This window comes from Cladophialophora psammophila, assembly GCF_000585535.1.
Source record: "Cladophialophora psammophila CBS 110553 chromosome Unknown aczJe-supercont1.45, whole genome shotgun sequence".
In the NCBI taxonomy this organism is placed as follows: domain Eukaryota; kingdom Fungi; phylum Ascomycota; class Eurotiomycetes; order Chaetothyriales; family Herpotrichiellaceae; genus Cladophialophora; species Cladophialophora psammophila.
The window spans coordinates 110,836-125,230 of NW_006912966.1; the positions used below are offsets into that span (position 1 = coordinate 110,836).

General features: G+C 47.2%; 4 protein-coding genes across 4 annotated transcripts; 2 read left to right on the forward strand and 2 right to left on the reverse strand.

Annotated features, from left to right (window-relative positions):
* Window positions 1-527: 527 nt before the first annotated feature.
* On the forward strand, window positions 528-1,140 carry A1O5_13291 (uncharacterized protein; the record flags this gene model as incomplete). Its single annotated transcript, XM_007753857.1, has 2 exons — window positions 528-633; window positions 701-1,140. 2 exons carry the CDS (start codon window positions 528-530, stop codon window positions 1,138-1,140), a joined length of 546 nt encoding a protein of 181 aa, XP_007752047.1.
* A 2,466-nt stretch (window positions 1,141-3,606) lies between these two features.
* On the reverse strand, window positions 3,607-4,038 carry A1O5_13292 (uncharacterized protein; the record flags this gene model as incomplete). The annotated part of the gene is made up of 2 exons (XM_007753858.1): window positions 3,607-3,911; window positions 3,975-4,038. The coding sequence occupies 2 exons, from the start codon at window positions 4,036-4,038 to the stop codon at window positions 3,607-3,609; spliced, it is 369 nt and encodes a 122-aa protein (XP_007752048.1).
* Window positions 4,039-5,038: 1,000 nt separating this feature from the next.
* A1O5_13293 (uncharacterized protein) lies at window positions 5,039-5,899 on the reverse strand (the record flags this gene model as incomplete). Its single annotated transcript, XM_007753859.1, has 1 exon — window positions 5,039-5,899. One exon carries the CDS (start codon window positions 5,897-5,899, stop codon window positions 5,039-5,041), a length of 861 nt encoding a protein of 286 aa, XP_007752049.1.
* Window positions 5,900-7,379: 1,480 nt separating this feature from the next.
* On the forward strand, window positions 7,380-8,196 carry A1O5_13294 (uncharacterized protein; the record flags this gene model as incomplete). Its single annotated transcript, XM_007753860.1, has 1 exon — window positions 7,380-8,196. A coding segment is annotated over one exon (816 nt), but the record flags the coding sequence as incomplete, so codon positions are not given.
* Window positions 8,197-14,395: the final 6,199 nt, after the last annotated feature.

Genomic DNA, 14,395 nt, shown 5'->3' on the forward strand with positions numbered 1-14,395 from the left:
CACCTCCTCTCCGACATCCTTGAATCACGTAACCACTTACAGACGGGGTAAGGTTACACAGCATCTACAAAAAATGCACCTGGTCAGGAGGGCATCCAAGCGTTCCTCCATTTTCCAAGTCGAGAGCCCTCGCTTTAGGATTATTCATCAAGTCGGAATGATGTTTATTGGTTTCTTATCCCCAGCCCTTGTTCCATAAAACAAATCGCCCGCCCTTCCAAAATTCCAACAAGCCTCAGGATCAATAAGATATGACCATGGAAATGGAATCAGGCAAAAGTATCGAGGCAACTGTCAAGTTTCGTAGGTACCACATCGTCCCACCCGATGCTCCGCGTCAAACAGGTGCTATGTACTAATTCTTGTGGAAAGTGAGCCACACCAGGTCCATTGAGGACTGCGGGACGTTCCAACTCACCCGTGGGTATATATGCCGGAGACCGCTTCGCAATCTTCCTTTCGCGATCGACTATTTGGCACATTCAGCTGTGCTGCTCGATGCTCACACAGCGGAACAAGTCCAACAAATGAGTCAGAGCGTTGAAAAGAAGATTAGACCAGTCACCCAATTCATGTTCGAACGTCTCGAGGACCACAAAGACCCCGACACCGGCATTCTTAGCCCATATTTTGGTATGTATAACAATTCTAGATGGTCTTTCATGATTTTGTATGGCTGATCCTAGGCCACTTTTTGCAGAAATCAGAGAAGTCGATATTGGCGAACCGTTCTTGAAATGGTATCAAATGAGCAGAGATGGCCCGAAAGGCAAGGCAGTCAAGGAAAGGTGGTATCAGATGGATGGAAGGAGCTATGAGTTCTTCCACTTAGACGGCTATCAGTGGACGAAGCAGCTCAGAGGCAGTAAGATTGACGTTACCGTCAGCCAACTCGAGTCACTGGCGAAGGAACATGGCCAGAGCCCGTACGACATTGCGACTAACACATGTCACGATGCGAGAGAAAGCATCATGAAAATACTCGGTGTCGACATACCCCAACCCCGATACATAACGCGGATTACGGGCAAAATAAGGCCGATGATCCCTCCACTCCAGTCGAGCTCTCGCAAGGCAGGATCTTCATCGAGGGATGGTACTGGTGAGGCAGATGCAACAGGGGATGGGACAAAGCCTTGAGGTTCAAGCCGAACAGACCCCCAATCCCCTTTTCTAAAAATAAAAAATGAGAGACGGTTGTATCGTCAATGGGTGCCGATAAGTTGAGGCCTGTAGCAGATATAAGCATTGGGGTTACTAGTTCCTGACAAAGAGCCACTTTGCCACAGTGAAGACGGAATAGGGAGTTGGCTTTACCATTGTCGATCTGAGATTTGCTCGTGGCGATGTAGAACCGTAGAGGGCATTTCGCAATAAACAGGTTGAGAGTAGGCACCCCCTTGCTCAGACGCTGGCCGAGCGTAGGGTCTTCGTCTAGAAGAGGGAGCCCTTTTTGCTTGCAATCTTCTCTCATCAACTAGAGGTGCCAACTCGGAACACAGTATCAGGGTCGACCGTCTCTTCTTAACGGGCCAGAGGAATAATTGTATACTCCTACCAGACATAGCGCTACAGAGTTCCGTCATGATCCTTCTTTGTCTTGGAGACATGTTTCTGCTCACGGGGACTTGATCAACTTCTGTATGAGCTCCTCTTCTGGACCCATTTGCCTCGGCTTGAGCCAATAACTCGTCTGTGGTAATCTTTTCGTCCGCCCATGGCGGGAGGAGGTGGAGGAGAAATAGAGAAGGACTTGAAGATCGTGGAAACATGGGAATTGGCAAGAGAGAGCTGGCAGATACGGAGGATTGTGCGCGAGAAAGGATTTCGTGGCCAGGCAGCCGCCGACTTCGATTAGACGTCGTTTTGTACTCTATGGAAGAGAAACTAGAGCAGCGTTTCAGAAGGAGGCAAAAGGCTACCATCGGCGGCCGAGAAAGAAACGGCAGAATCCGATTCCCGAGGACCCAGAAATAGACCGTATTCACTGTGACCAATTTAGGCACTGGTTTGGCGGTACGAAGACGGTGTGCAGATACAACTGCAGGACGAAATAGGATCGTCCAGTCAAGGACGACGTGAAGGATGAGTAGGCAGATTGCGTGGAAAGTGAGAGGAGGGAAGAAGCTACGAGCTGGTGATCTCAAAAGTGGCACGGTCGGGGTGGCCAGAGTGAGCTCCCCTCGGTTTCTGCAGCTCGTGACAAGCACTTCGTACTTGTGTCGTACGAGGTACTTAGTGAGGAATCTGTGATTCTGGGAAACAAGAAGTTAGCAGCACTAACAACCAGCCGGAAATTGTAACTAGAAGGTTAAGCTTGATCACCCATCAATCGGTCTCTGAAGGGGGCATACAATCAATTGGATGGCGGTATGATAGCCTAGTAATACGTGAGGTCTGGCAACGTAGCTAATGTCCTAGAGCCTAATTTTAGGGCCCTTGTTAAAACTTGACAGTCTGGAGGAGAGACAACCTTTGGGCTACCGCCCTGACGTAGTCAGCAGGGTGAGCTGGCCCAGCCGACCCTGAGCCGACATTGAGCCGGGCGCGAGCCAGCCAGAGCAAAAGCGGCGCGAGGTCACGTGGGATGGGAGGGAGGCCGGCGCCGAGATTCCGGCGAGGAAACACAGCATTGCTACAGCATTGCAGCAACGAGGAGAGGCTGGCAAAGCATGACATAAATTATACCATCAACGGGGAACTCACCTCGTATGTGGGAGTGTGAGGCAATATTACCGACAGCTCGACAGCGTGGTATTCCGCCAGTGGGACATAGCAGGACACGGCAACAAGGCTGCGGCAGCACAGGTCCACATGGCTACCATCACGTGTCGGACCGTGGAGAAGTGGTACAAGTCGAGAAGATACACACGGGTCCACAACAAACGATGCTGCCCCAAACAACCCCGCCATGTCCACTGGACCAATGATAGCTTCTCACATGAAGCACGCATTAGCTAATCAAGCAGAGAGGAGCATTGACGGTCATTGTCCCCTGGTGACTTGTTTATCCATTGCCGTGTCGGAGCTGCGTGGGGTGGTTGCCATTGCCAAGACTCCCAGACTGCGTACAACACAACACAACACGACACTAACCAGTACGCCTATGTCAGTTCATCTGTCTTCGTGAGACATCTCAACAAGGCATTGTCCTCTTCTACGTGAAAAAAAAAACCCCCCCTCTCGTTCTTCATCAATGCAAATGAACCCGACTTTCCTTCGTGTAACAATCAATCCGTACAAGAGTGCTTGAGGAAGGGAGAGGGAGAAATAGGCCGGGTAACCCGTCACCACTGCCAGGGCTGTGCTTCTGTGCGCTCTCAAATGAATAAGTTGCTCTCCTGATAACATCTTTCTGATCTGTATCGATGGCTGAGTGAGTAAATGCTAAAAACGATCCATACAGAATCACCTGCAGTACCTCCCTCTGCGACAATCTACAATCCGATCCCGAGCCCGCCCCAATATAATCAAATCAATCAGCCAGCCAACCCTATTAACACTAGGAACTGTCAAGTTGATTGTATAAAGTATACCATGGCATCGATGTCTTTGCCAAGTCATGACTGTCTCCTATCTGTCTTCTCGGCGAGAGGTGGCACCATGTTACAAACCCAATGGGTTGTCTGCGTTCTGTTCCTTGCCTCCAAATGGCTCTTTCATTCTTTGTCCCTCTGCCTCCTCTTGTTTGGCTGGGCCACCCTCATGGTTCCCGTAGCCAACGCCGAGTTGGTCTCCCCAGCCTTTGCCCATCCTCATTATGCTTCCGACGGTAGGATCGACAATGCCTCCGACAGGCCTGGCGACCGTCTCCAGTCCTTTGCCGACGTGTTTGCCGACCGGGGAAAGGGTGCCCTCGATCTTCTCCCCTGCGCTGTCGCCTAGTCTTTGCGGCTTCGACACCCAACTATCTGCTCGTTTTCAGTGAGCAAGAGACAACGAGAGCAGGTTCTCCGTGGCAAAGACCAACGCACCTTGCTTCCCCTGGGCCTCAGTGTCCTGAGATGGGACGGTTTCCTTGTCGTCTGGCGCAGACATTGTCATTTCTGACCGAGGGCCGGTGCTGTTGTCAACAAGTTGAATGCAGTTCTGTTGGGTTTCACTCATAGCATGCAAGTGAGGATGGGAGAGAAAGAAGAAGCGGCCATCAGGGCACTGGGACAAGAGTAGGCCTACATCATAGCTCGACGGTGGGCATGATGCTGGCAAGCTTCTGGCAGCGCAGGCTTGATGGGAAATATGACGTAGTTGACTCGCCACCTCTCCGCGTCTAACAAGTAGTGCCCCTCCGGCTTCGGATCAAATACATTCCATGAGCCAATAGCAGCCTTGCAGCCTTGTGCTTGCCTCTTTGGGCTCTTAAGCAATGAGATCCGCGAAGACGACTTCGAAAATCGAAGGATACTACAGGCCAGTCGAATATCAAGGCTGTCATTGGGCCAGCAGAATCGCGGATGCGGGCATGGAGGTGTGGACCCGGAACGGGACAACGAGAATGGCAGAGCAACAAGGCCATCAAATGCCAGTCCTCTCACCAAATGGATTCACCAGAGCTTTTGTGGAGACCATGCAACAAGAGACGCTCGCCCGAGGCGATCATGGCTGCAGCTGCGACGGCAAAGGGTCTATTGATAATTGTATTGATAAGTGCATTGATAACGAGGGATCGGATGGAGAACCAAGCATGGTTGACAGGCTGGGCTGCCTACGAGGTACTGAATGACGCAAACCGGCACGAACGACTTGAATTATTGTATTAACGGCAGCAGTTGCTACCACAGAGAGTACGTACGTAGACGGATTCCTTACAAACATGAAGATAGACTCCAATTGCAGCACTTTCCAATAAAAATTTGTTTCCTTCCGTGTCAATTTGTTTCCGTGACAACTTGTCCATCCTGTCAATCTCCCATGACAACATCCCACCCTGGGATTTTTCCGTGGCCCTGTTCCGCCGTTTTATCTCGCTAGTAGACCCTTGAATAACCTTGAACCCCCCAGTGCCGTGCCGTCAGCGGCAATGATATCGGCGATGACATCATGTGTCTGGTCGGAGCACTATGTCGACTGGTGGGAGCGGCGGTGGGTTCACCGTCACATCTGGTGGTATGTACACTGTGTCGTGTGGTGCAACTGTGTCATGTTGTGGTGTGGCCACCTCATCGCGCACCTCGGTCAACCAGTTTTGTATATCGTCCATCTTGTCCCTAGTGGCTGGTGTGGGGTCAGGGTTGTCTACAGGCGCAACGTCTACCGTCTCATCCATCGCGTCGTGGTGCGACGAGCCCTGCGTCACCGGGACGGCCACTGAAGTGGGAGGGTCCTGCCTTTGCCTGGGGAGCCAGTCCACTGTATTGGCCGGCACCACCGACTTGGCATGAGTAATGAGGACCGAGTTGATTGCAATTCGCTTCTCCGGTCTCACACGTTCCCTGACGCACTCGATACTGATGATATCGATATGAGAGGATACCGTGGGTGCCGTTACGTGAGCACCTATCGTGGCTGCGAAAGCCGGCTCATAGAACCAGGCCACCATTAACAACGTCACAGGTTCCTTGCGCAGTTTCCGGGCTCTCTTTTGTTTCTTCCTTATGTTTCTGTCCCACCTCACTTCTCTTATCTCGAGGATCAGGGCCGCGCACGATTGCGGCGTGTCCTCGTCGTCCATCCAATATGCCTCAACTTGGTCATTTATCCTGAAGCGTGTTTCCCCTCGCGTCGATTCCTTCGTCGGCAATTTGTGCCAAGCCCGTAAACCCGACCCTGCACCTGACACGCGGATTGGGTCAGAGCGGCTGCGCGGATGGCGGGCCCTGTAATAGGTGCGTGCTAGGTCGAGCTTAGGGAGGGAAGAGGAGGCGGCCGAGGCGGCCGAGGATCTTGGGTGGGACGACATGGTGCGATGGGTGGGCTTGGAGGCATTCAAGTGGATGTTAGCGACACACTCTCTCCACACAGAGCAGTCGGCTATCTTACCGTCAAGGTAAGCGAGCGTACTTAGTAGCAACCCCACTACCCAGTGCCTCTTAAAGCAATCTGAGAAAGCGGACTGGATTGTCTGCAGAAGCGCAGGTGCGGTGCGATTAGACAAGCTGATCGAGAGACAGACTGAATTCAAGCGCGCCGAGCCCTCTTTGTGGATTTGTGGGCTGAGAAATGCTAGATTGTGACACAAGGAAATAAAATTGATTGGGAGGAGAGAGGACTGGGAAGTGGACTGCAGGAGAGAGGACAGACTTGGTTGGAAGAGAAGTGGATTTTAGGGGGCTCCGGGGGAGGGGGTGTTGGGATGATCAGGGGCTTAGGAAATTGAGGGGCTAGGGCTTGGCAACTGTTGCTTGGCGAATTTTTCAACTTTGGCCTCTACCCCGCAGTATCTCATATGTTGGGGGCTACATTGCGGCACGCGTCATAGATAGTTACTTAGACCACTGACTAAGCCAGTTCAGATCTAGGTGCGTAGAATGCCGACTGGCACTCCAGCGTCTGGCACTCTTAAATGGCTGCTGAGGCCTACAGGCCCTTCTAGGCGCCCTCCTCCGCCTGCGGCTATGCCCTGGTGAGGCGGCCTCTGGCAGTAATGCCCAATGCTCAATGCCCCACGTGGTACCTGGGTAAGGCCACCCATCCGCTCATCCACTCAACTCAAATACCCTGTTTTTACTTTCAACTTGACTTCCCACCTTCTCTCTTCCCCGCCCGTCCGCCCGTGCCCACCTTCGACCTCATATTTCAGACTTTACCTAGACTTCAAACTCTCCTAGACCCTAGAGAAACTCTACGCAGGGCGAGGCATAATGAGCATTTAGCATCTAGTCGCCGCTGACTGCTGCTCAGTGCCCTTCTGTGTGCCTTGGGTGCGGCCTCACTACTGTCTTTCTGGGTTGTTGCAGAGCCGGCCAATCCAGCATCCCCTCAATAAATGCATTTCAATTCTCGTGACAATGCCGGTCGATTTCGATGCTCGTGACAAGGCCCGTCAAAGTGCTCAAAACTCCACTCCAAGCCGTCGTTCGCCTTCACGGACAGTGAGGGGCCGGACGGTCCGCAGCGGAACGTACTCCCGCCGCCAGCCTCAGAAAGATTCCACCACGGCTCCGCGTGAGTCTGCGCCTTCGGCGGCGGGCAGGGAACGCGGAGGGTCTCGTTTGCGGCGGTCAAGATCCTCCCTCAAATGGTCTCCACGCCCCTTTGCCGTGGCACCAGTAAGCTCGAATGACGGCAGGCGGAACGCCTCACAGTGTCAGGCCGAGGATGGTTACGCTGTAACCACATGGGCCTCTGTCAACCGCCCTCCTAGGTCTTTTGCCGTGTCACCTGGAACCTTTGGCCAGGCTCGAAATTTATATCCTGGCCCTGTTCAACCGCCACACCTCATGGCGTCTGGAAACAGAAGCGAAGCTCAAGAGTTATATCCTGGCAATGCTCAACAGCAACACTCCATGGCATCTGGATATCCTGGCTATGCTCAACTGCCACAGATTCTGGCATCGGACGATCCTGGCCAGGCTCAACAGCTATATCCTGGCTATACTCAACCCCCGCACCCCATGGCACCTGAATTCCACGCTCAAAATTCATATCCCGGCTATACTCAACCCTCGCACCCCATGGCACCTGGATACCCTGGGCAAGCCCAGTGGAAGTCAAGCATCCCAGGGTCCAGAAAACGCCCTGCCGAGGAATCCTTGCCGGCAGGAAGCCAAGGCTATCATTCTTCCAAGAGACAATGCCAACAAGGCATCTTCCCGGGAGGCTTCCAGCATCCTTCTCGCGTCGATAGACGTCTGCAAAAGTTGTGTTGGAAGGCCTTTCGAACGATGGACACCAAAATCAAGTATTTGGACGATGCTTATAAGGATAAGCGAGAACAGGATAAATGGGAACTCTTGAAAAGCGAACGGGAATTTGAGAAATGCCTGCCATCCCTGAGAGGCGAGTACCAGGGCGCGTTGGTGTCGGTCACACAGGAGCACCAAAAAGAAGGCGCGCACTTGAGGCTGCAATTACTGGTTAACCAGAGACGATTGCGAGATGTCCGCCGGCTAGAAGACTGGCTTTGGAGAAGGTCGTATGCCGAATTGGACAAAATCTGGGATGGCTGGGTCAGTGGTAACGTACAAGACGTCCGTCCACACCTTGCACAATTTGTCCGCCACATGGATGCCACGGCAAATCACCTTACCTCCACCCGTAAGTCCGGAAGCCAGGCCGCCAAGCCTCAGCCTGAGCCTTCACACCCATCACAACGGCGGACAGCTGAGCCCCCGCCACCTCCTCTTAATGTACCCACAATGCCACAACCACAACCACCACCACGCTTTCCTGGTGGAGCATCGATAATGTCATCACCACCGCAGCCTCCTCTCACAGTCCCGCCAATGCCACCACCACCGCGCCCTAGAAGGGTAACAACAGTATCACCACCACCGCGTTCTCCTATGGCGACTTCGGCAATGCCACGCCCACCACGCTTTCCTGGCGGAGCAAGGATAATCTCACCACCACCGCAGCCTTTTATGACTCCCTCGGCGGTGCTGCCACCACCACCACCATTTCCCAAAATTGCATTACCACCATCGCCACCTCTTGATCCAGCGACAACAATAATTTCACCGTTGCGTCCTAATATAAGAACGGCAACGCCACCATCACCATCTCTCAACAGCGCGACAACAAGATCACCACCTCCAATACTTCCTCGCATACAGAGAATGGTGCCGCCAATGCCACATCCATATACAGCAGTTGGGTTACCGCCACCGCCGCCTCTACACCCTAATCTTGTAACGGTTGTGCGACCAAGACGGTTCCCTCACAGTGAAACAAGAGTACCCCCCTCGCCATCTTACGACAAATTACTCCCCGCCAGGACAACAATGATGGCAGATCCGCACAAACCAGCGATGCGAGATCCGTACAGCCAAACAAATTTGCTAGATCCATGCATGACGACAACCTTGCCATATCAGTACTGTACGACAAAGATGTCACATCCTTACAAAGCAACAGCAATGCAATATCTTCAGGGTGCAGGCAGGTTTCCACATGCTCAGAGTGCATCACCGATGCCAGTTCCTCATGGGGCAACAACACTGTCGCCGTCCCCGTCGCTATCAACATCGCCATCGCCATCGCTATCACCGTCACCAACGCCCTCGCCGCCACCACTAACACCACTATCAATGCCGCCAGGGCCACCCGTAGTATGGCAATCGGAAATAGACATTGAAACGGAAACGGTTCCAGGAAATGAGAAGGAGAAGGGACAAGGTAAAGAAAAGGCAAAAGGGAAGGTAATAGAAAAGGGATTAGAAGAGGGATCAGGAAAGGGAACCGGTAAGGGAATAAGGACGGGAATGGGAAAGGAAAAAGGTAAGGCGAAAGATAAAGGTAAGGAAAGGGAAACACCTCCACCAGAACTTAGGGCAAGGGGCGCAATGCTACGGCCACAAGGAAGCGTGCCTAATGATGACGATGACGACTTGTTCTTAACAAGGATCACATCCTCAGGATATTGAGATATACACACCCCCTCAGATCTTAAATAGAATAGAATGCCCAGTTAATTTTTCGGCTATATTGTAACAAGGCAAAAGTGGCTGTGCTGTGCTGTGCTGGTGGAGTGGTGGCAGAGAGGGGAGAGTTGTCTAGTCACATGTCAAACCAAGCTGGGCTGGCAGGGGGAGTGCGGGACAGTTTACGGTGCTGGCAGAGTGCCATTCTTTACAGTTTTGAGCAGAGTATCATGAATTCCATGGCTTTTTGGCGCCGTCTACCTAATTCCTGAATGTTTTATCAGTCCTATCATGTTCCTCGATGCTGCCGCCGTGCTAGGCATTCGTAGCCCTAGCCGCTGCGGCGCTGCCTCTCTGAGTGGTGTTAGTGGTGATGTTGTCTTGTCAGCGCCAACCAGAAACGCGTTCTCGATTCCCGACCTGCTTGTTACGGATTCGGCTAAACATCGGAACAACGGACTCCTAATATCTCAGATAACGATCAGGCCACCAGCCAAGCGTTGATGCGACTCAGGGGGTGCATCTTTATTACTAGTATACTCCCCGCATGAGAGGCGCATTCCTTCTTCTCTCATGCTTAGAGTCGTGTACAGTATCGACCATATACTATAGGGATAACTTATATACACGCTTATCGTTAGACTCTGCCTACTTGCCAAGGAATCCCTAACACTGCTGGACAGGCCTCTGTGCGTTGTTGCACGTGCACGCCGAACCCTGAAGTGCTCTATTACACTAGTTAACACGGCTATCGGTTAACGTCGCTTTACTCTTTAACTCACGTAACAGAAAAGAGAGAAAACTATAAGAGTTTCCTCTTACCCGAACCGGGTGAGAGAGAACTCTTCTTTTTTTTTTTTAGCGTTGAGTCGTTGTTAATAGAATTACGTAAATGGAGTAAGATATTTAGCTACTTTAGTTTCTGGTTATCTACCGCGTAGCGTAGGTTCTAGTAATTCTGCCTCGGGCCTACCTTTATAGGCTCTAGGCTTTTGGGTAATATAGATGTATTTCGGAAGAGGTGCTATTAATGGCGAACCTCGAGGCTTTTCTCTAACTAATCTCTAGCTCAGCCTCTATGTAGAATCAGAACCTCCTCAATATTCTTAGGATAAGATGGCAGAACCAGACTCGTCAGTTCTAAAGCTGAGCCGAGCTTAGTCTCAGTAATAGCTCCCTTACAGCGCCCAAGAACCCAGTCATACTAACAAACCCAATAGCCATCACCTTAACACTGATCCTTTCCAGCACCGGGTACGCCCAGAAGCCATTGCGCTTCTGACACTCCGCTAACCACACCGCATACCCACCGAGGAAAACGGCGTAAAACCCTAACGCTAGGCGCGAATCTACTTTGAGGCGCCTGTCTAGGGGGTAGTACGGCGAAGTCCAGCGCTAGGAAAACTACGGGGAGAAGATATAGCGCGATGTCTAGATAAACCGAAGGCAGCGATGTTAGACACGGCCTTAGAAAGGACCGGTCGTGGTGTCACGAGCCCACCGTTGTCCCCAAGTACTCTACGCCCTCCACCCGAATCGGGTGGACGGTATAGAAAGAAAAGGAAAGGATAAGGCAAAGGACGGTTGAGGCACAAGGCTATCGGTTAACGCTGCCTTACCCTTTTCACGTGACAGAAAGAGGGGAAGCTATAAGAGTCTCCTCTCACCTGAATCGGCTGAGAGAGAACTCTTCCTTTTTCTTAAGCGTTGAGTCGTTGTCAATAGGACTACGTGAATAGAATAAGGCATTCAGCTACTCCAATTCCTTTGTACCTACTGCGTTGCGTAGGTCCCTGATACGTGGGCTGCATAGGAGCGGCTCACCACGTTCATTAGCCACGTGGAAGGGTCCGCGAAAGAGCAAGGCTAAGTTACGTAATATACTCTACTGGCTCTGTTGGCTCTGTGGGCTCTGCCAGCAGAGCGCACAGAGCGCATAGAGCGTATAGAGTATGGGCATTATATATACACTCTCATTACCCCTAGATAGCTTATATTCTCTTCGTAGCTAACTTATATTATCTATTAAACTATATAGTTCTTAGTGATAAGTGACTATTTATATCTTATATTCTTTTTAATTAGTTTATACTACTTAGATTATTACTAAGAACTTTAATCTAGTTAAATCTTAGTAGAATCTTTAATACTTTAGCTATTATTCTTATTATGAAAGAATAACCCTTATAAGTAGTTAGAGAATATCGAACCGACTTATCTCGTCTATTAACGAACTAGTACGACGTATAGCACGACTATTTCTTAACGATACTATATTTATTACTATTAGTACTCCGAGGTTAATACTAAGTATCTTAAGAACGATAATAACTACTACCGTATCTACGCTAATAACTAAAGAAAAGATTAGTAATCTATCTAAGTTCTTTAATAACGTAAAATTTAAACTTATATTCTTTATTCACTATATAGATTTATATATTTTAATAAATCTCACTAACTTCTAAAACGACTTATAGAAAATACTCTTTATAAAAAATTATTTTAAAGATAATATCGAGGCTTAACTTAGACTCTTCGTTAAAGATTATATTAAGAACGAGGCGAATAATAGAAAGAATAAAACTATTAGTCTCTTCGCTACGTTTATAGAGTTTAAGAAAATAATAAAATTAATATTTAGAGCGAAGAATAAAGAAAAGAAAGCTTAAAAGAAAATAGTGAGCCTTCGATAAATAGAGTTTATTTAGAAATATATAACTAAGTTTAGAACGCTAAATACGAAGCTTAGCTAATAAGATAATATTATTATTTCTATTTTTTAAGAAGAATTAAAGCTAAAAATTAAGTGAGAACTTCGATATCTAGAAGAAAAGCTATTAGAAAAATGAATAGCTGCGGCTATTAAAGAAGATAACGATATTAGAGAATATTATTAGTACGAGTATCTTAATATTACTAGAAAAACTTATACGATAAGAGCGTAGCGAGCTAATATTTAAAAAAGGCGTAAACCTTATTACGGATTATAGTCTATAGATCTAGACTAAGCGTAGAAAAGACGCGGTAATACTAAGAGTAAAGATAGAGAAAGATCTAATCTTAGAAAAGAAAAAAAACTTATCTACTATAGCTACGATAAGCTAGATCATTACGTAAAAGACTATAGAAGTAAGAGAAAATAAATTACGGTCGTCGAAAAGAAGCCTAAGACTAAAGAAATAGCGACGATCACCCCCGAAGCTAATATAGTAGAAGGCGAAATAGTAGCGATTAAAGAAAGTATCGATAGTGGAAAAGCGATATTAATGATAATTATATTTACGCGTATATATATTCGAACGAAATATTAAATAAGAAGATTATACTTAGATCCTTATTATACTTCTTTAGTACTAGAGTATAGCTATACGATATACGAACTAGAAAACTTCTCTTCGAAGATTAAAATGACTTTTAGTATAAGAATCTACTAAAACGATGAATACCCGTGGAAAAGAAACTACCCGGGCTTTACCTACGCTCACTAGAGAGACGATCTAAGCGCTTTAAATATTCATATTGCCGAGGTAAATCTAGAAGTATTAAGAGAATATAATATAACGAATTTATAATACGACTTCGACTTAGACTTAGACGAAGAATTAGAAGCTTAATTTAGTGAAGAATCGAAACTTCTTATACGGGAGAAACTTAAATAGATTCTATAAGAAGTAATAGAAAGAATTAAAGGAAAAATCTAATAGATATAAGAACTAATAAGAGAGATAGAAATAACCTTAGTAGAAGAAATCCTCTTACGAGCTCTTACGGAAGACGATATAAGAGAAATTATAGTAATTATATAAATACCGAAGAAAGAAATATAAGCACGACTAATAATAGATCGAATTCTAGCTAAAGCGAAGATAAAAATTTAAGTAGTTCTAAGAATTTATAGAGAGCGTAGAGTTCGAGTACCCCGACTTATAAAAACTCTACCGAATATTAGCATCTAAGAATTATTTCTCTATAGAATGATCTATACTTACTCTCTACGGCTAATTTCTCATCTATATATATAGCACCTCGACTATCTTTAACCGAAAAAACTAAGTATAATCGTCGTAGAAGTATAGCGGACTTATAAAGAATCGATAGCGCGATGCGCGGTATATAAATATAAAGTGTTTAATTTAAAAGATAAAAAAATAAATTACCTTCACTAGCTAAAAAACTAGAATAGTGAAAGAACTAAAGGCGTCTAAACTACTAGAAATACGTCTCTAGAAGACGTTAGCGCTAGAAAGTTAGTAAAAATAACGTATAGTTAGTTAGAACTAAGGAAGAAAGAAGAAACTAATAACTTAAGTTAAATATAGCTATAAGATCTAACGCTAAGTCTATATTCCTCGGAGAAATATTAAAGAACTAAGAAGTTAGTATCCTAATTAACTCGGAATATACTAAAAACCTAGTATATACTAGAATAGTAAAGAAGCTACCGTAATAAAAAATTAAAAGACTAAGGTCCGACGTAATTATAGAATTTGACGGCACCATTATATTCGAGCTTACGTATAAGCTACGATTAATACGACTTACGATCGACGAACATTAAGAAGAATTAGATCTCGATATTATGAATATAAAATATAATATAGTACTAAGTATATCTTAGTTAAAATATTATAATCTAATTATTAACTAAGTAGAGACTTAGATACGATTTAATAATTACGACTACACCGCGAAAACCTAGGAACTCGAGATAAGATCGGCTTAGAAATATACAAAAAGAATCGTTTAAGTACGACTAGTACGAGTGTTTACTAATGTAATAATAGAATACTCATTAGAATACGAAAGACTAAGATCTATATTCGAAAAGAAAGTAGAAATCGAGGCTCTACTAGAATATAAACTATAGGACT